This window comes from Hylobates moloch, unplaced genomic scaffold (genome assembly GCF_009828535.3).
Source record: "Hylobates moloch isolate HMO894 unplaced genomic scaffold, HMol_V3 SCAFFOLD_11, whole genome shotgun sequence".
Classification (NCBI taxonomy): domain Eukaryota; kingdom Metazoa; phylum Chordata; class Mammalia; order Primates; family Hylobatidae; genus Hylobates; species Hylobates moloch.
The window spans coordinates 62,421,984-62,447,484 of record NW_026652286.1 but is presented as its reverse complement, the minus strand read 5'-3'; the positions used below and the strand labels follow the sequence as shown (position 1 = coordinate 62,447,484).

General features: G+C 37.7%; 1 protein-coding gene across 1 annotated transcript in view; it reads right to left on the bottom strand.

The window, feature by feature from the left end:
* LOC116476177 (N-acetylated-alpha-linked acidic dipeptidase 2) overlaps window positions 1-25,501 on the bottom strand; it is an 87,247-nt gene that overhangs the window by 60,339 nt on the left and 1,407 nt on the right. Inside the window, exons 2-9 of the mRNA XM_058446241.1 lie at window positions 17,806-17,899; window positions 16,713-16,811; window positions 13,028-13,113; window positions 12,631-12,750; window positions 12,443-12,525; window positions 6,893-6,956; window positions 5,761-5,828; window positions 1,717-1,808 (exon numbers count right to left, since the gene is read on the bottom strand). Coding sequence (XP_058302224.1) covers window positions 1,717-1,808; window positions 5,761-5,828; window positions 6,893-6,956; window positions 12,443-12,525; window positions 12,631-12,750; window positions 13,028-13,113; window positions 16,713-16,811; window positions 17,806-17,899 — 706 coding nt within the window. The remainder of the gene's footprint in view (window positions 1-1,716; window positions 1,809-5,760; window positions 5,829-6,892; window positions 6,957-12,442; window positions 12,526-12,630; window positions 12,751-13,027; window positions 13,114-16,712; window positions 16,812-17,805; window positions 17,900-25,501) is intronic.

The window sequence follows — 25,501 nt, the reverse complement described above, 5'->3', positions numbered from 1 at the left end:
CCACTGCACTCCAGCCTGGGCAACAGAGTGAGACTCCGTCTTAAAAAATAAATAAATAAATAAATAAATAAATAAATATAAATAAATAAAATCACGAAGAATATAAATGTGCCTTATTCCATTTTAGAAATACATCTAATTATAATTTATTTCTTTGCATAAGATTAGGAAACTTCTGTTGATCTATCATATATATATGCATATACATAAATAAGAAGACATGAAAATTTTTAGTAAAATAATGGTAAGACATGAAAGCAGAATATAAAATTGCATGTTCATTAATAACATAACTGTTTATTTCCAAACTATTAGGTTAGTAGATATGTTTTTGAGACTGACCTCTTCAATGTTTTAGAAATCATTTTTGTATTTTACTATTTTTGTTGAATTGGCATGTGAAACTTTTATAATGGACCCACATTCAAACTTTCACAAGACTGATTTGAAATGAGGAATAAAGCTATAAACTGTTACTATTATTTGCTTGTACACGTTGAGTATCCCATATGAAATGCTTGGGACCAGAAGTATTTTGGACTCCAGATTTTTTTCCGACTATGAATATTTACATATATGCAATGAGATATCTTGGGGATGGGGCCCAAGTCTAAACATAAAATTCATCTATGTTTCATATATATATCTTATATACATAGCCTGAACTTAATTTTATAATATTTTAAATAATTTTGTGCATGAAACAAAGTTTGTGTTAAGTGCTATAATGTGTGGAATTTTCCACTTGTGACGTCATGTTGGTGCTCAAAAAGTTTTGGATTTTGGAGCACTTCAGATTTCAGATTTTTGAGTTAAGAATGCTCAGCCTGTATTAGAAATGGCACTATAGTAGAAAACAAACATATACTTATTATATAATGTTTAGAAAAAAAATAAAAACAAATATAAAATAAATTTAAGAAAGCTGCTGTAGCATGAATGAGATGATATAAAAATAAAATAATATTTATATAAATTCTAAATCACAGGTAAAGACACAATTCGGTGGGTATTGATAATGTTCCTTAACAAACTTACAAGCAAATAATCTAGCATTTGTCTTTTCATCATTATCATCTGAAGTTATATATTAATACATCTAACACATACCTAAATGAAATTTTAAGCAAGAATGCCAACTAATGGCTAATAATGTAGTGAAACTATTTTGGCTGAAAATTTGCAAAACTAGATCTATTTGTGCCCTAATATAGGCTGAAAGACTTCATGTGCTGGCTAATCAGCAAAACAAAACTGGATAGAAGAATTCTTTTTTTTTTTTTTTTTTTTTTTTTTTTTTGAGATGGAGTTTCACTCTTGTTGCCCAGGTTGGAATGCAATGGCACAATCTCGGCTCACTGCAACCTCTGCCTCCCAGGTTCAAGCAATTAACCTGCCTCAGCCTCCTGAGTGACTGGGATTACAAGCGCCTGCTACCATGACCGGCTAATTTTGTATTTTTAGTAGAGACAGGGTTTTGCCAAGTTGGCCAGGTTGGTCTCGAATGCCTGACCTCAGGTGATCCACCCGCCTTGGCCTCCCAAAATGCTGGGATTATAGGCATGAGCTACTGTGCTCGGCCAGGAATTCTTTATTATCTTTTCTTGACTCAAATTACTGATGAGACGCTTGAGAATTTCATGCTTGGAGAAACAAGAGGCAGAGGGGAATTCATAATTTATTCTATGGTAGGAAAGGTGCATACCAGTAACTTACCTAGGCAAATTTTTATTTTCAGGTGAAGGGTCTTTTTCCAACCAGCTTTCATACAGTGATTTACCCTCAAACCCATCATCAGGGCTGGGGATCTAGAAAGAGAAATCAAATACTGGAAATTAGGGGTAGAAGCAACTACATTTATGCCAAAATAAAACTATATATTATTTGTCATCAGCTTCTACTTTTAATGACATATGTACATACATATATTTATACACGTGTATATATATTTATAGAAAAATTATATTTTTGCAAATGGCAAGAAATAAATCTAGCCCAAATTATTTTTTATTCGTGATGCCTACCTGTGTTGGTAATTTGCCATGTACCTAAGATGTAATTTCCTGCTTATTTTGGTAAACTTTTAAATAGAACTTAAAATCTTTACAAATGCCATTTTAATGTTTGGCAGCTTAGATTTCTTTTAGTGGGAAGACACTGGAGAAAACTTCAGATACAACATTTGCTTTTGTAAATTATTTTTGCCTAATAAGACCTATAAAGAGGTCTCAGAACGATAGAGGTGACATAATTTCAAGCTCAGCTTCGTCTTGGTTTTGCAGGGCAGGCAGGGGTTAGTGCTGGGACTATTCTTTTAGACAGTCTTATTATGTTTAAACAAAGTTAAAATTTTATGGATTTTTAAAAAAACTCTACATAACCTCAGATTTCTACTTGGGAATTTTAAGAGCTCGTGTGTTTGTGTGTGTGTGTATACATTTTTATTCCTTTCATTAAAAGTACATTTACAAACTTATACTTGCCTTGTCTTTTGACACTCTAAGAAGAGCAGAGCCATGTGGTGAAAACATTGTGGACTGTGGAGTCAAATAGGTCTATTTTAAATCTAGACTACTACACATATTGACTACATTTTGTTTGCTTGTTTGTTTATAACCGTGATTTGCTCAAAAACAGACCCAAGGCAGACCCTACTTAAGTAACTGTGAACGAATTATAACTTGGTGTATTGCTTCCCTTCTTTGAACCTTAGTTTTCTCACCTGTAAAAATGGGGATAATGGTACCTTTCTGAACATAAACATCTGATATTTTCTCTGGCCTTTACACAGAGTTTGTTATTCTAACTTCTGTGCCACTATTCTTAAAAATTTTTCTTTAGATATTTACTAAGCACTGAACTCAGAAAAGAGATGCGGAAACAGAGACATAGTCTCTACCCTCTTGGACCTCACAATGAAATCTAATTGGGGATACACACACCAAACAAATTTTGTAACACAAAATTATGATAAGCAGTTTAAAAGAAAATATCAAAGTGCTATAAAGAGATGTGGGGATGAGAGACAGAAAGGTAAGGCCTTTCTGAGAAAATGGCAATTAAATTTAAGAGCATCTAATAAAGATGGCGGATATTGGCACGTTTTTGAACAATTTCCCTGTTTCAATCTCATCCCACTTATTTAGAGGCACAAATGTGTTGTGTTTACTGATAACACAAGCCCTCATCAGCCTTCAAGTAGAAGGTAACAGTGGTGAATCCGCTCCCATCCATAGAGTAATGGTAGGGCTGGGAAGTGGTCACTTGCCCTTAGCTTAGTATGAATGAGATGATACTTTATGACTGCATAGAGGGTCCACAGCTTAGAAATAGTCTTGGCACTCCACACCCCTCCTCAGCAACATGAGGCAGCTGCAGAGATGTTCTGCTCATTTCTAGCCAGCTGACTGGGTTCTACTCTCTACTCTGCTCCTGCCAATTTACGGTGGTTGAGAGAGATTCTGTTCCAGTTCCTACATCCTGCTTGGATTGAATTCCCAGTAAAATCCTCTTCATTTCCTGAATCATACTGTCTCCATAGTAGTGCTAATCAGAAATCATGTCCCGTTGGCCTAGAAAATCCAGATCAGTTTTCTTTTTCTTTTTTCTTTTTTTTTTTTGTCAGGATTTCTATGGCTTACACTCCTGGGCTCAGGTGATCCTACTGCCTCAGCTGGAACTATAGGCATGTGCCACCATACTCGGCTAGATCAGTCTTACCTCAGCTATATGCATTGTCAGAATTGATAGCCCTCCTCTTATTTAGCAACACTTTGCCCCATTTCTTGCTCCATCTGGCAGCTGCCCTTCTCTCCAAGCTCAGCCTTGTCTCTCACCCCTACACTATCCTGACATCACCAATATGGCTTGACTATTTGTGCTAACACACACTAGGGATTAATAAAATTGTAATAATCCGTTTACAGGAGAGTAAAAACAAGTCTCCTTTGTCTACTGGGTCTTAGTATGCCCATAGATAAGAATTTATCTTTGTACAAAGGGGCATAGACATCAACTTCTCCCTTATCAACCACCAAATTCTTATCATTCCTGACATGAACGCCAGGGATCATCTCTCTAGGACAGCACAAATCATAAATTCCTGTTCCAAAAAGGGTTCTCTCAGTAAAGATTTTCTTTTCAGCTTACTTTTAGATAAGATGCTTTTATGGAACATTCCAATGAAAGGATCAAAGACATCAGCTACCCAAGATGGTGAGAGCATTGTGATGAGGAAAATGAGAGAAGTTTCATTTGGAAAACTAGTTTTTAAAGACATGAACAGTAAAAAGAGAGGGGTAAGATTAAGGGAGGAAATATTAATAGCACCCAGAGAGAAGTGATATCTACTTCATATTGTTATCTAAGGCTGACCTTGAAGCAAACATTTCCACAGGTAAATTCTTTGGCAAGGAACTATTTAAATGATGTTCGGATTTTTTTTTTTTTTTTGAGTCTCGCTCTGTCGCCCAGGCTGGAGTGCAGTGGCGCAATCTCGGCTCACTTCAAGCTCCGCCTCCCGGGTTCACGCCATTCTCCCGCCTCAGCCTCTCCGAGTAGCTGGGACTACAGGCGCCCGCCACCACGCCCCGCTAATTTTTTGTATTTTTAGTAGAGGCGGGGTTTCACCGTGGTCTCGATCTCCTGACCTTGTGATCCACCCGCCTCGGCCTCCCAAACTGCTGGGATTACAAGCGTGAGCCACCACGCCCGGCCCACAGATATTAAATGAGTAGATTATTTAAGTTTTAGAGATTCAGAGTCCTTTAGATTTTCGAGTTTTTAAAATATCTATAACTCATTTAATATTTATAAATTACTGGGAGATTAGGAAGCCTGCAGAATTATTTCCATTTTGCCTTTAGACTTGCAACTACTTAATGTATTCACTACCATGACATAAAACAATGAACAACCTTGTTAGAAATTCTTTAATGATTTCTCCATAACAGATTTCTGAACTCCTTGGCCCATTTGTTATGCCTCATTTCTTACCATCTTTCCCAACGCCTTTGGCTTGGCCATGCTTAGCTACCTTCAGATCAGGAAATATGTTATTTTATACCTCCACATCTTTTTTAGATAGTGTGTCCTCTGCTTAGAATGCCCTCTCCCTTACTTCTACCTCCCTTCATTTGACAGTCCAAACATCAGTGACTCTGCAAACCTCCTCTTATGCTCCTCAACTTCCCCCAGCCACCCCGGGATTTAATATTCTGTATTCCATAACTGTTCTCCATCATACATAGTATCAAATATTCTAGTGAACTCTAATTCCTCATTTACCAATCTGTGTCCTCTCTAGATTACAAAGTCTTCGAATTCAGTGACCTTGTCCCTTTATCACTATTGCTGCTATAATTCATTTTATAGAGCCTGACATATAGTGATCACTCAATGAATATTTGTTGAATGAATGAATGGGTAGCTAAGACAGTTTTTGAACCGTATGCCTTTCTATTCCAGCTCAGTGTTCTTTCTGCTATATCAAATACCTCTTCCAGATAAATACATGTTACAACTATTTACACAACTATTAATAAGAATATTACTAGAACAAAGAAGCTGGTGATAATATCTTCTTAGTTATGTCACATAGGTAAATGGCATATTAAAGATTTTGTTTTGACTTGTTTATATGATTCTATTATGTCCTCTCACCAGCTTAAAAATAAGAAGTACCATTAATTTAGAGGGGAACACATGTTATTCATTTATCCATTCAAAAGAAAACATATGAAGACACATTTCCTTATATACCTCTTTTGTCAGTTTATACACTAATTGGTAAAGAAGGGGAGTACAGTCAACTCTGAGAGTATAATTGCCTGAAAAATAAATAAGAGACAGAGTATTATTTCATACTTCTAAATGAAATCCCATTTATGTTTAATTCTAACTTTGTTTTCTAATTTTAAACAAGATATAATGATCTTCAAATCAAAGATTTTATTCCCAAAGAATAAAGCAGGGTGGAAATAGTTCTTCAGGAGTGAGGGAGGCTGCACCAAATATTTTGAATAGAAGAAGGTCTTGGTGGACTTTGGTTGCTAAGGCAGCAGCTCTCACAGTGATTACAAGGCTCATTCTTACGGCAGCATTTCTCAGGGGCACTTTGGCAAAGTAAGTGGTAAGTCTGCAGCATTAACTTTTTACTTGTTTCATTCTATGCAATAGTATATATCAAGATATTAGACAAAGCCACATCAGTAATTATTATGTTCTAACATTTATTTAGAAATAATCACAATGCAGTGAAAGCCTAGAGACACAAATCTCTTCATTTTCTGAATCATACTGTCTCCATAGTAGTGCTAATCAGAAATCATGTCCTGTTGGCCTAGACAATCCAGATCAGTTTTTCTTCTTTTTCTTTGAGAGTCAGGGTCTCTCTATGGCTTACACTCCTGGGCTCAGGTGATCCTGAGCCAGATTCAGTGGGAGTTTGTAGTTCAAAAGGAGTGAGTACACTTACTTCAAATTTGTTACAACAAATACAGGAAATATTTCTGCACAGAATATTCTGTAAAACCTTTCTTCTGAACTGTTTTAGCCAAATTCCATTAATATCTTCATCAAGAAAATATGTGGTTAATACTAGAGTTTTAAGTAGTAATTTAATATAAACAAATAGTAAATATATCAAAGAAATTAAAAGCAATAGCTTAGTTATGAATCATATCAATTCATACAAATCCTAATTATTTTCTCTGTGGCAAAATGAAAAATAAAGGTACTACTGAGGCATCTCATAGGAAGGGGATATCTGAGGCGCTTAATAAGTTAGAATTTATAGTCTTAATAGATGGTATTCTACTCAACAATAAATAAAAGTTACTTGAAATAAAATTTCCTTTCTGAAAATTTTACTTCAAATCGAAATAAAACTTACCTTCTATAGATGAATCTGAGTTGATATAAGCAATGCTTCTCTCCTGGAGTATTTTGACATTCTCCTGTAGTTGAAGCAAAGTTGTTACTTAATTCACATTACTTACAGTTGTGAAAATGTAAACAAAATAAGCAAATTAATTTTGTGGAAAAGCAGTTTACAAGTATCTTTCAGAATTAAATAGCTAGGTCCATCTGTGACCCTAATTTCTGAGAAAATGCAGAAAACCAGTTGGTTAACAATAATTATGCAATTAATATAAGAATTAAGGATACTATGAAGCAACAGCTACTGTTTATAGCAATAGCAGAGAGCCCTAAGAAAAAAAAAGTATTTTCAAAATGTGGTTCCTCAATTCCCTGCATCAGACTATGCAGGGATGTGGCTCCCATATCCTAGGGCCCTGCCCTAGACCTACTGAATCAGAACTCACAGTGAGGCTAAAAGTGAGGCCTGGAAATCTGTACTTTATCATTTTATTTTAGAGACAGAGACTCACTCTATTGCCCAGGCTGGAGTGCAGCGGCACAATCTGAGCTCACTTCAACCACTGCCTCCCAGGTTGAAACAATTCTCTTGCCTCAGCCTCGGGCGTACCCGGGATTACAGGTGTGTGCCACTGTGTCCACAATTGGTGGGTTCCTCGTCTGACTTCAAGAATGAAGCCGCGGACCCTCGCGGTTAGTGTTACAGTTGTTAAAGGCTGCATGACTGGAGTTTATTCCTTCTGATGGTCGTATGTGTTCAGAGTTTCTTCCTTCTGCTGGGTTCGTGGTCTCGCTGGCTTAGGAGTCAGGCTGCAGACCTTCGCGGGGAGTGTTACAGCTCTTAAGGCGGCTCGTCTGGAGTTGTTTGTTCCTCCCAGTGGGTTCGTGGTTTCGCTAGCTTCACAAGTGAAGCCGCAGACCTTGGCAGGGACGGTTACAGCTCATAAACGCAGTGTGGACCCAAGGAGTGAGTAGCAGCAACATTCATTGCAAAAAACAAAGCTTCCACACTGCTGAAGACAACCAGAGCGGGTTACCACTGCTCGTTCACGCAGCCTTTTATTCTCTTATCTGGCCCCCACCCACATCCTGCTGATTGGTCCATTTTACAGAGAGCTGATTGGTCTGTTTTACAGAGAGCTGATTGGTCCGTTTTGACAGGGTGCTGATTGGTGCGTTTACAATCCCTGAGCTACACACAAAAGTTCTCCACCTCCCCACTAGATTAGCTAGATACAGAGTGTGGATTGGTGCATTCACAAACCCTGAGCTAGACACAGGGTGCTGATTGGTGGGTTTACAAAGCTTGAGCTAGATACAGAGTGCTGATTGGTGTATTTACAATCCCTTAGCAAGACATAAAGGTTCTCGAAGTCCCCACCAGATTAACTAGATACAGAGTGCCGATTGGTGCATTCACAAATCCTGAGCTAGACGCAGGGTGCTGATTGGGGTGTTTACAAACCTTGAGCTAGATACAGAGTGCTGATGGGTGTATTTACAATCCCTTAGCTAGACATAAAGATTCTCCAAGTCCTCACCAGACTCAGGAGCCCAGCTGGCTTCACCCAGTGGATCCCACACTGGGGCCGCAGGCAGAGCTGCCTGCCAGTCCTGTGACTTGCGTGCGCACTCCTCAGCCCTTGGGCGATCGATGGGACCCGGCGCAGTGGAGCAGGGATCCGTGCTCCTCAGGAGGCTCTGGCCCTGCAGGAGCCCGCCACGGCGGCGGGAAGGGGGCGGAGGGGCAGGCTCAGGCATGGTGGGCTGCAGGTCCCAAGCCCTGCCCCACGGGGAGGCAGCTAAGGCCCAGCGAGAAACTGAGCACAGCAGCTGCTGGTCCAGCCGCTAAGCCCCTTACTGCCCAGGGCTTGCAGGCTGGCCGCGGCTCCAAGTGCTGGCCGGCCAAGCCCACGCCCACCCGGAACTCGCGCTGGCCTGCAAGCACCGGGCGCAGCCCTGGTTCCCACCAGCGCCTCTCCCTCCACACCTCTGGGCAAGCTGAGGGAGCCGGCTCCGGCCTTGGCCAGCCCGGAAAGGGGCTCCCACAGTGCAGCGGCAGGCCGAAGGGCTCCTCAAGCATGGCCAGAGTGGGCACCAAGGCTCAGGAGGCGCCGAGAGGGAGAGAGGGCTACCAGCATGCTGTCACCTCTCACCACGATGCCTGGCTAATTTTTGTATTTTTAGTAGACACGGGGTTTCACCAGGTTGGCCAGGCTGGTCTCGAACTCCTGATCTCAGATGATCCACCCGTCTCAGCCTCCCAAAGTGCTGAGATTACAGGCATGAGCCACCGTGCCGGGCCGGAAATCTGTATTTTTTTTTTTTGGAGACAGAATCTTGCTCTTTCACCCAGGCCACAGTGCAGTGGCGCTGTCTCCGCTCACTGCAAGCTCCGTCTCCCGGGTTCACGCCATTCTCCTGCCTCAGCCTCCCCAGTAGCTGGGACTACAGGCACCCGCCACCGCGCCTGGCTAGTTTTTTGTATTTTTAGTAGAGACGGGGTTTCACCATGTTAGCCAGAATGGTCTCGATCTCCTGACCTCGGGATCCGCCCGCCTCGGCCTCCCAAAGTGCTGGGATTACAGGCGTGAGCCACCGCGCCCAGCCAATCTGTATTTTCTAATAGATATAACTGGCAATTGACTCTTACATACATTGAAGTTTGAGATCCATTTATAGAGTGGATACCCAAGTAAATTTATCATTTCAAAAGTGAGAAATATAAAATTTCTATTTGTTTATATTTACTATGTATATGAAGTGAAAGAATAAAAAAGGAAGACAAAAAATTAGAGAGGAGGCATACATTAGGACAAAAACAAGACTCTTTCGCTCTGTCTCTCACACATGCACACACACACACACACACAGACACAGATTCAAGAAAGATAAAGTAAAGCAAGACTAACGCACTTACACACAGAGAGCAACATGCTGAGAGAGCCCTTCACCTCTCTCTAGCTTGTTAGCTTTCTAAAATATGTTATAGTAAAAACATTTAAAGCTGTGTGTGGTTATGGCACAAATAAAAACTGTCACCTCTTTGCACTTGCCTGCATAGCCCAGGTGATAGTTGACTCCATTACAGAGAAATATAAAATCTGAGTTTCCATTATAACAGATTTATAGTGAAAATAAAGAAGATTCCTTATGTGTATTTAAAGAAGGTAAGCATGCTACTGAATATAATCAAGAACCTGGCACAAAACTGGAAAGTATATTGAAATTGCCTCTTAATGCACATGTTTATAAATTAATGCAAAACATTTTTATTATTTTATATATTAGATTTCTTTATGTTCAGCTGCTGAAATTTAAAAAACAGATGCATGTGTTTATATGTGTTTATACATGTATCACAAGAAATCACATGTTTCTAAATCACATGTTTCTAAAAGCAAATGACCTCACCCACCACAGGGGCAGGGGGAAAAAAAGATAATGACCTGAACTAATAAAATTTGATTCATCAAATTAATGTTATAGTTTCAAAATGCATATTAATAATACCAATGTGAAAATAACAATTTGCAGTGTAAATGTAATCAACAAAGGATAAGTGATACCAGACAAGTAACTGTGAGTGGGATTTTTACCTCCTCTATATTTGTTTAATTCATATTATTCCTATTATAGTACTTTAAACTAACGTAAGAGAAAATGAGTTAGGAGGAAAGCATTTTTAAAACTAAACACAATGGCAAGACAGGTACACCATATTTTAAAACAGCTCTATAAAATCTGGACTTATAAATGATAAATAGCAGATGGAGGAGGGAAGGTAAGTACTTATGTAGTACACCTACTTAGAAATACTACTAGACCCAGCAATCCCATTACTGGGTATATAACCAAAGGAATATGTCATTCTATTATAAAGACACATACACACATATGTTCATTGCAGCACTATTCATAATAGCAAAGACATGAATTCAACCCAGATATCCATCAATGACAGACTTGATAAAGAAAATGTGGTACATGTACACTTTGGAATACTACACAGTCATAAAAAAGAATGAGACTATGTCCTTTGCAGGGACACGGATGGAGCTGAAGACCATTATCCTTGGCAAGCTAATGCTGAAACAGAAAAATAAATATCACATGTTCTCACTTATAAGTGGGAGCTAAATGATGAGAACCCATGGACACATAGAGGGGAACAACACACACTGGGGACTTTCAAAGGGTGGAAGATAGGAGAAGGGAAAGGGTCAGGAAAAATAATTAGTGGGTACTGGTCTTCATACCTGGGTGATGAAATAATCTTTAACTAGTAATATCGCAATATTAGTTTCATACAGTCTCAAAAATTACTACATTTGAGTTATAGGTTTAATATTTCAAACCAGGTTTTTCAAAATTCTCTCTTCACCTAGTTTTTTAAATAGTTTTTCAAATAACTTTCAAAATGATATACATGTGAAAAACTAGGTGAAGTTAAGGGAGGGGTAAAGATGAAGAGAGAAGGGAGCCAGCATTTATTGATCACTTACTGTGTGGATTAAATGAGTTAAAATGGGTAAATCACATAGCTACTATAAAGCTCAATAGAAACATTATTACAATTACTATTGTTATTAATACATGACCACACTCTTCTAGAAAAGATGTGATCACAAATTGTGTGTTTATTGAGCTTAGTCTTACAGAAAGAGTAAAAGTTTACCACTGGGTCAAGGCAGGCAGGAAATGCCAACTAGAGAAATCAGCTTGTACAGAGTAGTTGAACAGCGTGGCAAACCCCCATGACACAGTTTCCTATGTAACATACCTGCACTTGTACCCTGAACTTAAAATAAAAGTTAAAAAAATATGTGCTTACCTTTCACATTTAAGAACTTAGAGATTACTTGACAGAGAGACTAAAGGAAGAAGTTGGAAGAAAAGGGCCCTAGGAGAGACACTTAAATATAAATAATTAAGAGTCAATGACAAATGACAATCATATGTGAAGAAAAAAAACCCCACCTATGAAATTGTAAAGCAGGTCAATTTATTAAAGTAATTCAATTTACAGAATTACCACTTTATACTTAACAATGAAGCACATATCTGTTGTAAATGCTAAAGTATACTTATGGTTGCCATTTTAAACTGAATCTGTAAATGTGAAAATATAGTCAATATGTGGCCATCTTAATAGAACATCTTATATTTTCTCCGATGGAAGAACTCTAAAGAAACTTCAGAAACTTGAAAATTAGCTCTAAGCATCTGTATCAGTTTTTAGATAAGTAAATTATCTTATCAAAAACATCTTGTTAATTTTATTTTCTGAGCTTACTGATTTTTCTTATTTTTTATAAAACAAATACAAATGGCAATGAAAATATTTTGACGAGACAATAAATCTGTTTGCAGTCTAGTAATAAAAGGTTATTGCCAAACTGATGTGAAAGTAAAAACAAACTATTTCTTAAATTGTCTTGAGTCATTCTCCAAATCAAAACCATGTTAGGTAATGGAATATATTTTTGATCATCCTGAGATGCATACATATTTGTTTCCTGTTGACCAAAAAAATAATAAGAACCTTCTTTGTCTTATTTACCTCAGCCCATTCTGTGGAACCCAGAAGTCCAAATTCTTCTGCATCCCAGCTGGCAAAAATGATAGTTCTTCTAGGTCTCCAGCCTGTAAGAATTGTTAACACACATGGTTAGGTACAACTTCCTAAAAAATAAAAGAAAATTCAGTAAGTCACTTTTTGTCATCAGCCAGGAAAGAAAGGTTGTTTACCTTTACTCATCAGTTTTCCAAAACTCCGGGCAATTTCTTGCAAAACAGCAACCCCACTGGTTGGGTCAATAGCTCCAAATACCCAGGAGTCCCGGTGACCTCCCAGAATAACATACCTGTCTGGAAAATAATACGTTCAAAAAACCTACAACTTTGAATACATTATAAATATTTGTAATTTATGTTTTTAAAAAAACATCCTCTTGCTTGAGTTTCCTCTATAGAAGACAAGAAACACTATAAAGTAAAATCTTCTTTTAGACTTGTACAGTTTTCCTCAAAATTTAGTAGTTTCAAATCAGCCAAAAACCCCAAATCAATTGTTGACTACAATTTATCTTTACTTACTCTTTCATTTTTGTAAAAACAAAATGTTTTAAAAAATTATGTGACTCACCAGGTTCCACAGATCCTCTGATAGTTCCAATTACATTGTAAATCCTTGTAATTTTATTGATGTTATGAACATGCATTCTAACCTTCCTAGAATTTTAAAATAAATTACTTAGTACAGCAAATTATGTTTTTGTACAGTGTTTCATTATAAAAAACTATCTTCATAATAGTGTTTTATTATGAAAAGCTGTGCAATAGCATAATGGGTTTTCATATCTCTACCAGCTAAATTCAATAATTGTTAACACTGTTGAAGCATTTGCAAGTAAGGTACAGACATTATGCCAATTTACTTCTAAGCACCCAAGCATGCACCTTGAAGCCAAATTTTAAAAGCTGTCTATTTTATATTATTTTCTCATAGCTAAATTGTTATTTATTTAAAATTCAAAATATTCTATTATTCAAAATGTCATATTTATTCTAAAATGTAAAAATATACCCCAGTTAATTATGAAAACAAAGAAGAGAGCCCATTATGTAATAAAGAAAAAAGCTTAAGCATATTATTTAAATGTATCTATTTATATTTATATTAAATCCTAGGTTCAAAAATTTTCTTCATGATTATGGAAATGATATGTAAGTTTAAGAGCTGGCTTAGTGCCACCTATAAAAAACATAAAAAATTCTGTTGTTAAATAAGAATTTGGGAAGCTCCTGCTAAAATGCACAACTACGTAATGAAATGTTTCTAGGCCATGATTGTTGATTCTGATTTGGGTCAGTCTTTTAAATATTCATTCATGAGTTACAATCAGCCAAATTAGAAGACAAGGGAAAATACAATCAAGCTCAGCCAGACAGAAGAAAAAAAGTTATCACTCACATTTTATGAATCCAAGATGACATGGGAAAATGCTACTTTTCCCCAAGGGAACAAAATTAATCATCGTTTATTCTAAAGGTAGGGAGACGTCCGTTGTTTCTAGTTTGTGATCGTTTTTTAATGGAAGAATGAATAAGCGCCCGAAACTTGCATATTGTTAAGAACAAATTCTGGCTTCCCTCACCCCCACCAAAAGTATGCTGTTCTTCTGATATTTAATCCATTTGCAATATTCAACTAAAAGTACCTCAGAGGAAAACTAATCAATGAGTTTTTTTTTTTTCATTTTAAGGTATTAAGTAAATGATTTCTTTTTGCTACCGACAGATGAAAATTAATAGCAGAAAAGCAGAAATATTGTTTAGCATGTGTTTCTAAAAATATGAGCCTTAGATATATGATTAGTAAGAAACCCAAATCCATCGGTATTGTGTCATTAAAAGAAGAAAATTAAGTAAGGAAAAATGCAACATATAGGGAATGAAAAAAATTGATATTAGTCTAAACAAAAACATAGGCTATCTGCTAAGATTCTCAGAGAAGCACATCTACATCTTTAAACCTACGTCTTTCTCATTTTTAGTATTTTTGAGCTCCAGAAAAATATTTATTTGTCCTATTATTACTTCAAACTCATCACGTTTCGAATAAACTGAACTCTAGAATGCAGGCTCCACAGGGAGGAGATTTTTGTCTACTTTGTTCACTGCTGAATCCCCAGAACCCAGAATGGTTCCTGGGGCATAGGAAATGCTCAAGAAATATTCATGAAATAAATGAATATAATCCTGTAAAGAAAAATTGGGAAAAATTTTGGTTCATCCATTATGGTCAACTTTACCTGTCAGTGTCCTTAACTAGACTGTTTTACAGCTCTATAAAGAGAAGTTAACTTGTAGAAACATGATAGTAATGCAAATAATTCAAATCCACTGAAATGCACAATCTGTCTAGTGAAGGTTTGTGTTCCTTTCCTCACTGTGGAAGATTTTTGGAGGTTCCACTTTGAGGTAAAATGGATTCACTTTGCAGAACCAGGTATGGGCAGCTTAAACCAATTCTTCGTATCTTCTTTTGGCTCTCACATGTAACTTCTAAACAACAGTAGAAATTTAACTTTGCTGATACTCTGTATCTCTAGCTTTATTTTTTCTCTACTGATGTTGTGTTTTATGTTTCTGCTTTGCTTAGGGCAGATTAAGTTATTCCTCATTGGTGGCAGCAATGATTTGGAGTTGGCCTTTATGTCTTGTCATTTGATAATATCTGTAAATGGATTAATGGATTTTCAAGATCTCTGTGAGGTGAGACATGAGAGAATCTAGTTTTTAGTTTTGTTGTTGTTTATTTGTCCACTCTGAGTTCTAACCAATAGAGAATTCTATGCTCACAGTGAATGAGCACGGCTATTTTATATCTAGACCTAGGAATGTTTATGTTTTTGAGTTTACTCTTTAATTGTGACTAAAATTGTAGAACTGAAGTTATATGTTTTCTCTGTCTGTATGTTTATGTTTGTAAATCAGAAAGGGCTTTACGTTTCATTGAGTAAGTTACATTTTCCTTTCTCTGGAGGGCATACACAAATTAGATAATAAAGTCTCTTAAATTAAAAGAGCACTGTTCGGATTTAATTATAAACACATATAAATCAAACATTTATAAACTTATTATAAAACAAGGAAATTGAACTTCTAATACTTCAAAATTTCTGTAATACAAGAAATCCTACAGAAACTAAAAAATATTCTGAGAGTCCAAACTCACGTAGTTAAGGGTAAATTGTTAGCAAAGAAGAATGATTTAATAATTTTGGTTTAATAAAAACAGCTATATGCACTCTGATTTATCAGTGTTACATTTCTCTCTTCCATCACATTTCAGGCAAATCAAACTTCTTGAAGTTCTGATCATGCCATGCTGCTCAACTACTCTGTACAAGCTGATTTCTCTAGCTGGCATTTCTTGCCTCCCTTGACCCAGTGGTAAACTTTTACTCTTTCTGTAAGACTAAGCTCAATAAACACACAATTTGTGATCACATCTCTTCTAGAAGAGTGTTATCATGTATTAATAACAGTAATAATTGTAATATTAATTCTATTGAGCCTTATAGTCTTATAGTAGCTATGTGATTTATCCATTTAAACTCATTTAACCCACACAGTAAGTGATCTGTAAATGTTGGCCCCCTTCTCTCTTCATCTTTACTTCTCCCTTAACTTCATCTAGTTTTTTTTTTTTTAGATGGAGTTTCAGTCTTGTTGCCCAGGCTCAAGTGCAATGGCACGATCTCGGCTCACTGCAACCTCCGCCTCCTGGGTTCAAGCGATTCTCCTGCCTCAGCCTCCCAAGTAGCTGGGATTACAGGCATGCACCACCATGCCTGGCTAATTTTTGTATTTTTAGTAGAAACAGGGTTTCTCCATGTTGGCCAGGCTGGTCTTGAACTCCCAACCTCAGGTGATCCGCTTGCCTCGGCCTCCCAAATGCTGGGATTCCAAGTGTGAGCCACCACGCCCAGCACCTTCACCTAGTTTTTCACATGTATATCATTTTGAAAGTTATTTGAAAAACTATTTTAAAAAATAGTTGAAGAGAGAATTTTGAAAAATCTTTGAAATGTTAAACCTATATTCAAATATATTAATTTTTGAGATTCTGTGAAACTAATATTGTGATGTTACTAGTGAAATAATTCAATATTTCATTTGTAAGTACTTCTTAAGTAATGTAAAATGGTTGTTTAGAAAGAGAAAAAGAGATAAGCAAAATATCCCTAGCAGAACAGTTATCTTGACATGTTTCCATTAAAAATATAAAACTTTTTCAGACTATTAAAGTAATGCAAAATTACCTGAAAGAATCACTCCCTGTAAAGCCAGGTCCGATACTATAACTCACATTAAGGGCTCCCTTCCAACTCTCATCTGGTAGAGCGATTCCTCCCAAGTAGCTGACAAAATAAAATGAAAGTGACAGAAAAAGGCTACCACAATTTCTAAGGAGAAATTTTAAAGTTTGATGACAATATTTCATTCATATATATAACAAATATTTGTCATTTACTAAGTTCCAGGTACTGTCAAAAATCCCGCCCTTTGTGGAGCTCATTTCCTAGCGAGAGAGCCATACTGAAATCAGTAAGTAAAGTACATAATATGTTAGTGATGAGAGCAAAGAGAAAAAATAAAGTCGTGATGGCAAATGGGAAGTCTATCTCCTTATTTTTGACCTTAATTATTTATGTGGGGACTTACTGAATCTAAGATATCCTAAATATAGGGAATTAATGACTGCATTAAGGAGAAGAAATGTATTTGTAAAAAAGCTGCTGATTACATAGTAGGCACCCACAATTATCCAGTTGTAATACTCATACAGGCATTTAAAAATGGGAGTTGGGGGATATGTAAAGAAATATCGGTTATAGAATACAATAATTGTTTACTATATTCTAAATACGGTGCCAAGTATTTTACACGTATGATCTCATAATAACCCTATCAAGGAGAAACAGTTACTAGACTCATCTTACAAATAAAGAAACTGAGCCGGAGAAAGTTTAAGCAACTGATCCAAGGTCATACCTCTAGTAAGTGGGGGGCATTGTCATATTCTTATACTAGACGTTGAATATAAATATCTAATGAATACCTATGAAAATTCAATTGCTTGAAAAATCTCAAATCAGAATTATCTTAGGACATAGCTTTGTATTTGAGCATTTCATTTGTAGCAAACACAGCGATATTTGATTTTTATTTCTTAGTCACTAAAATGACTACTTTTATGAAATAAAAAGATAGTATACTCTGTTATTCCTATTTCAGGAGTTATTTAGTTATAAAACTACGTGTTTAACATAAGAATGCCATATTGGTTTTCAGTGAGAAAACAGACACCTAGTGCAAAATATCTTAATCTCATATCCAACAAGAAAACTATACCGTAATAATATTTCTGCATCATTATATCCAATGGGATGTACAGGTATTTGGGGGATTCCCACTCCTTCTTCAACATCAAGTCTGAAAGTGTATTCTAAAAAATCAAATGCATAAAATGAAAACAATTTAAAAATCTGAGCAAGATATATACAGGGATTTTTTGCATTACCGTTGCAGATTTGCTATACATTTGCAATTATGCCAAAATTAAAAGTTCCTGGCCAGACACGGTGGCTCACACCTGTAATCCCAGCACTTTGGGAGGCCGAGGTGGGCGGATCGTGAGGTCAAGAGATAGAGACCATCCTGGCCAACATGGTGAAACCCCATCTCTACTAAAAATACAAAAATTAGCTGGGCGTGGTGGCACATGCCTGTAGTCCCAGCTACTTGGGAGGCTGAGGCAGGAGAATTGCTTGAACCCAGGAGGCAGAGGTTGCAGTGAGCCGAGATCACGCCACTGCACTCCAGCCTGGTGACAGAGCAAGACTCTGTCTCAAAAAAAAAAAAAGTTCCCCAAAAGTCAGACAATTGTTTTACCTAATACATCTTATTTAATAAATCATTTACATTTTAAGGTAATGTTAATTATAGAGATGACAGTTTTCCAAATTTGTTTTGACATTTCACATAATTTTCTTGACCTTTACAAGAATATTTTATTTCCTCAAGGATCTCTTGAATCTTTCTTAGAGAAACATTATTAACCAGATGCTTAGAAAATATGTCCCAGATTCTGAAACTATAAATAATTGGAAAAAACCCAAGAGAACATAGCAATCTTGGGAATAAATGAGAAACATCTTTTTCAAATAGTAATATATTATCATTCAAGGAAGACTGAAAAGTATTGCCAGCCTTAAAACCTCATTGGAACTTTGACTTTCAGCCAAGATAGAGTTAAAGGGACCAAATTTACCTTCATGCCTGAAACACCTTATTTTTTATTCACCTTATTTTATGAAATAAAATACTTTAAAAATAATAAAACATGTAAAATAATAGCTTTATCATGAGATTTTTATTATGTATGTAGCTTCATGAGATAATTGACTGCTGAAACAAAATTTTAACAATATAATTAGATAGTAAATCAGTAAGTATATAAGACTTTCATAACACTATTAACTAATTTGACCTAATTGACATTTATAGAATACTCCAACCAAAAACAGAATATACATTCTTTTCAAGTGCATATAGAATATATATTAGAGAGACCATATTCTGGGCCATAAAACATGTCTCAGTAAATTCTCAGTATGTTCTCTGACCTCAGTGGAATTAAATTAGAAATCAATATTAGAAAGATACCTAGAACATCCTCAAATATTTTAAAATTAAATAACACATTTATAAATAAACCATGGGTCAAAGTAGAAATGAAAAGGGAAATCAGAAAGTATTTGGAACCAAATAAAAATAAAAACACTCAGCCTAGGCAACACGACAAGACCCATCTCTAAAAGTAAACATTTTAAAAAATTAGCTGGGCATGGTGGCACATGCCTATAGTTCCAGCTACTTGGGAGGCTGGGGCAGGAGAATCACTTGAGTCTGGGAGTCTGACCTATGGTTGGACCACTTCACTCCAGCCTGGGTGACAGACAGGGTGAGAGTGGAATCTTGTCTCAAATAAAATGAAACCACAATATATTAAAATGTGTAGGATACAGCTAAAGTAGTGCTTATAGGGAGAGGTATAGCACTAAATAATCCATGTTAGAAAAAAAGTTAAGTTTCTGACAAATGACATCAGATTCCACTTTCAGAAACTAGAAAAAGAACAAATAAAGGCCAAAATAAGCAGGAGAAAGGACATGATAAATATCACAGCAGAAATCTAAGAAATAGAAACTGGCTGGGTTCCTGATGGCTCATGCGTGTAATCCCAGCACTTTGGGAGGCCAAGGCAGGAGGATTGCTTGAGTCAAGGAGTTTGAGACTGGCCTAGGTAGCATAGCAAGAGCTGTCTCTATTTAAATTTAAAAAAAGAAATAGGAAACAAAAATAATAGTAAAGATAATCAGTGAAACCCAAAGCTAGTTATCTGAGATCAATAAAACTAATAAACTTCCAACAAAACAGATCAGGACAAAAGGAGAAATGACTAAATTGCTAACATCAGGAATAAAGGATGTTATTTGTACCTGCAGACAGAAGAATAGTAAGAAAATATTACAAACCACTCTATGCTCATAAATTCAACAAGTTAGATGAAATGGACAAAAATCTTTGAAAAAATGCAAACTACCAAGGCTCACTTGAGAATAGATTACATATATATATATATATATATATATATATGAAATTCAATTTGTAGTGAAAAACAGTTCTACCTAAAACACTTCAGGCCCAGATAGCTCCCTGGAGAATTCTACCAAATATTTATAGACAACATTGAACCCATTCTTTATAAACTCTTGCAAAAAAGTGAAGACGAAATGGTTCCCAACTCATTCTAAGAGGCCATCATTTCTCTGACACCAAATGACACAAAGATATTACAAGAAACTAAATCTACAGGTTAACATCCCTTATGACCATAGCCAGAAACATTCTTAAGAAAAATATATCAAAAATTCAACAATATATAAAAGGATAATACATTGTCACCAAATGGGATTTATTTTAGGATGACAGGGTTGGATTAACATTAAAAACATCATATAATTTAACAAAAGTAAATAATAACATATGATCATCTCTATGTGCACAGAAAAAACATTTGGCAACATCCAATATACATTTCTAATAAAAACACCCCGTATATTGAGATAGAAGAAAACTTCCTCATTGTGACAAAAGGAATCTATAAAAAACCTAGAGCTAACATAATATTTAACAGAGAAAGACTGGATACTTTCCCTGTTGGAACAGAAATAAAAAGCAAGTATGTCTGTTGTAACAACTTCTATTCAACATTGTACTGGAGTACTTCTATAAAATGTATATGAAAAAAAAGAAAGAAAAAAATGTCCTGGAGGGTCTAGCCAGTACAATAAGGCAAAAAGAAGAAAGAGACAAAGAGAAAAAGAGAGAGAGAGAGAGGAAGGAAGGGCATGTAGATTGAAAACCAAGAAATAAGGCCGGGCGCGGTGGCTCACGCTTGTAATCCCAGCACTTTGGGAGGCCGAGGCGGGCGGATCACGAGGTCAGGAGATCGAGACCACGGTGAAACCCCGTCTCTACTAAAAATACAAAAAATTAGCCGGGCGTGGTGGCGGGCGCCTGTAGTCCCAGCTACTCGGAGAGGCTGAGGCAGGAGAATGGCGTGAACCCGGGAGGCGGAGCTTGCAGTGAGCCGAGATTGCGCCACTGCACTCCAGCCTGGGCGACAGAGCGAGACTCCATCTCAAAAAAAAAAAAAAAAAACCGGGTGGAGCCAAGATGGCCGAATAGGAACAGCTCCGGTCTCCAGCTCCCAGCCCCAGCGACACAGAAGACTGGTGATTTCTGCATTTCTGCTTGAGGTACCGGTTTCATCTCACTAGGGAGTGCCTAACAGTGGCTGCAGGACAGACGGTGAAGCGCACTGTGCGCGAGCCGAAGCAGGGCGAGGCATTGCCTCACTCGGGAAGTGCAAAGGGTCAGGGAGTTCCCTTTCCTAGTCAAAGAAAGGGGAAACAGACGGCACCTGGAATATCGGGTCAGTCCCATCCTAATACTGCGCTTCTCCAACGGGCCTGGAAAACGGCACACTAGGAGATTGTGTCCCGCACCTGGCTCGGAGGGTCCTATGCCCACGGAGTCTCGCTGATTGCTAGCACAGCAGTCTGAGATCAAGCTGCAAGGCGGCAGCGAGGCTGGGGGAGGGGCGCCCGCCATTGCCCAGGCTTGCTTAGGTAAACAAAGCAGCCAGGAAGCTCAAACTGGGTGGAGCCCACCATAGCTCAAGGAGGCCTGCCTGCCTCTGTAGGCTCCACCTCTGGGGGCAGGGCACAGACAAACAAAAACTCAGCAAAGAACCTCCACAGACTTAAATGCCCCTGTCTGACTGACAGCTTTGAAGAGAGTAGTGGTTCTCCCAGCACGCAGCTGGAGATCTGAGAACAGACAGACTGCCTCCTAAAGTGGGTCCCTCACCCCTGAGCAGCCTAACTGGGAGGCACCCCCCCAGTAGGGTCAGACTGACACCTCATTCAACCGGGTACTCCTCTGAGACAAAACTTTCAGAGGAACTATCAGACAGCTGAATTTGTGGTCTCACGAAAATCCGCTGTTCTGCAGCCACCGCTGCTGACACCCAGCCAAACAGGGTCTGGAGTGGACCTCTAGTAAACTCCAACAGACCTGCAGCTGAGGGTCCTGTCTGGTAGAAGGAAAACTAACAAACAGAAAGGACTTCAACACCAAAAACTCATCTGTACATCACCATCACCAAAGACAAAAAGTAGATAAAACCGCAAAGATGGGGAAAAAACAGAGCAGAAAAACTGGAAACTCTAAACAACAGAGCACCTCTCCTCCTCCAAAGGAACGCAGTTCCTCACCAGCAACGGAACAAAGCTGGATGGAGGATGACTTTGATGAGTTGAGAGAAGAAGGCTTCAGACGATCAAACTACTCTGAGCTACGAGAGGAAATTCAAAACAATAGCAAAGAAGTTAAAAACTTTGAAAAAAAATTAGAAGGATGGATAACTAGAATAACCAATGGAGAGAAGGGCTTAAAGGAGCTGATGGAGCTGAAAGCCAAGTTTCGAGAACTACGCGAAGATTGCAGAAGCCTCAGTAGCAGATGCGATCAACTGGAAGAAAGGGTATCACTGATGGAAGATGAAATGAATGAAATGAAGAGAGAAGGGAAGTTTAGAGAAAAAAGAATAAAAAGAAATGAACAAAGCCTCCAAGAAATTTGGGACTATGTGAAAAGACCAAACCTACGTCTGATCGGTGTACCTGAAAATGATGGGGAGAATGGAACCAAGTTGGAAAACACTCTGCAAGATATTATCCAGGAGAACTTCCCCAATCTAGCAAGGCAGGCCAGCATTCAGATTCAGGAAATACAGAGAACGCCACAAAGATACTCCTCGAGAAGGGCAACTCCAAGACACATAATTGTCAGATTCACCAAAGTTGAAATGAAGGAAAAAATGTTAAGGGCAGCCAGAGAGAAAGGTCGGGTTACCCACAAAGGGAAGCCCATCAGACTAACAGCTGATCTCTCAGCAGAAACTCTACAAGCCAGAAGAGAGTGGGGGCCGATATTCAACATTCTTAAAGAAAAGAATTTTCAACCCAGAATTTCCTATCCCGCCAAACTAAGCTTCATAAGTGAAGGAGAAATAAAATACTTTACAGACAAGCAAACGCTGAGTGATTTTGTCACCACCAGGCCTGCCCTAAAAGAGCTCCTGAAGGAAGCACTAAACATGGAAAGGAACAACCGGTTCCAGCCACTGCAAAAACATGCCAAATTGTAAAGACCATCGAGGCTAGGAAGAAACTATAGCAACTAACGAGCAAAATAACCAACTAACATCATAATGACAGGATCAGATTCACACATAACAATATTAACGTTAAATGTAAATGGGCTAAATGCTCCAATCAAAAGACACAGACTGGCAAACTGGATAAGGAGTCAGGACCCATCAGTGTGCTGTATTCAGGAAACCCATCTCACGTGCAGAGACACACATAGACTCCAAATAAAGGGATGGAGGAAGATCTATCAAGCAACTGGAAAACAAAAAAAGGCAGGGGTTGCAATCCTAGTCTCTGATAAAACAGACTTTAAACCAACAAAGATCATAAGAGACAAAGAAGGCCATTACATAATGGTAAAGGGATCAATTCAACAAGAAGAGCTAAATATCCTAAATATATATGCACCCAACACAGGAGCACCCAGATTCATAAAGCAAGTCCTCAGTGACCTACAAAGGGACTTAAACTCCCACACAATAATAATGGGAGATTTTAACACCCCACTGTCAGCATTAGACAGATCAACGAGACAGAAAGTTAACAAGGATATCCAGGAATTGAACTCAGCTCTGCACCAAGCAGACCTAATAGACATCTACAGAACTCTCCACCCCAAGTCAACAGAATATACATTTTTTTCAGCACCACACCACACCTATTCCAAAATTGACCACATAGTTGGAAGTAAAGCTCTCCTCAGCAAATGTAAAACAACAGAAATTATAACAAACTGTCTCTCAGACCACAGTGCAATCAAACTAGAACTCAGGATTAAGAAACTCACTCAAAATCGCTCAACTACATGGAAACTGAACAACCTGCTCCTGAATGACTATTGGGTACATAATGAAATGAAGGCAGAAATAAAGATGTTCTTTGAAACCAACGAGAACAAAGACACAACATACCAGAATCTCTGGGACACATTCAAAGCAGTGTGTAGAGGGAAATTTATAGCACTAAATGCCCACAAGAGAAAGCAGGAAAGATCCAAAATTGACACCCTAACATCACAATTAAAAGAACTAGAAAAGCAAGAGCAAACACATTCAAAAGCTAGCAGAAGGCTAGAAATCACTAAAATCAGAGCAGAACTGAAGGAAATAGAGACACAGAAAACCCTTCAAAAAATTAATGAATCCAGGAGCTGGTTTTTTGAAAAGATCAACAAAATTGATGGACCGCTAGCAAGACTAATAAAGAAGAAAAGAGAGAAGAATCAAATAGATGCCATAAAAAACGAAAAAGGGGATATCACCACCGATCCCACAGAAATACAATCTACCATCAGAGAATACTACAAACACCTCTATGCAAATAAGCTAGAAAATCTAGAAGAAATGGATAAATTCCTCGACAAATACACCCTCCCAAGACTAAACCAGGAAGAAGTTGAATCTCTGAATAGACCAATAACAGCTTCTGAAATTGTGGCAATAATCAATAGCTTACCAACCAAAAAGAGTCCAGGACCTGATGGATTCACAGCTGAATTCTACCAGAGGTACAAGGAGGAACTGGTACCATTCCTTCTGAAAGTATTCCAATCGATAGAAAAAGAGGGAATCCTCCCTAACACATTTTATGAAGCCAGCATCATCCTGATACCAAAACCTGGCAGAGACATAACCAAAAAAGAGAATTTCAGACCAATATCCTTGATGAACATTGATGCAAAAATCCTCAATAAAATACTGGCAAACCGAATCCAGCAGCACATCAAAAAGCTTATCCACCATGATCAAGTGGGCTTCATCCCTGGGATGCAAGGCTGGTTCAACATACGCAAATCAATAAATGTAATCCAGCATATAAACAGAACCAAAGACAAAAACCACATGATTATCTCAATAGATGCAGAAAAGGCCTTTGACAAAATTCAACATCTCTTCATGCTAAAAACTCTCAATAAATTAGGTATTGATGGGACGTATCTCAAAATAATAAGAGCTATCTATGACAAACCCACAGCCAATATCATACTGAATGGGCAAAAACTGGAAGCATTCCCTCTGAAAACTGGCACAAGACAGGGATGCCCTCTCTCACCGCTCCTTTTCAACATAGTGCTGGAAGTTCTGGCCAGAGCAATCAGGCAGGAGAAGGAAATAAAGGGTATTCAATTAGGAAAAGAGGAAGTCAAATTGTCCCTGTTTGCAGATGACATGATTGTATATCTAGAAAACCCCATTGTCTCAGCCCCTATCTATGACAAACCCACAGCCAATATCATACTGACTGGGCAAAAACTGGAAGCATTC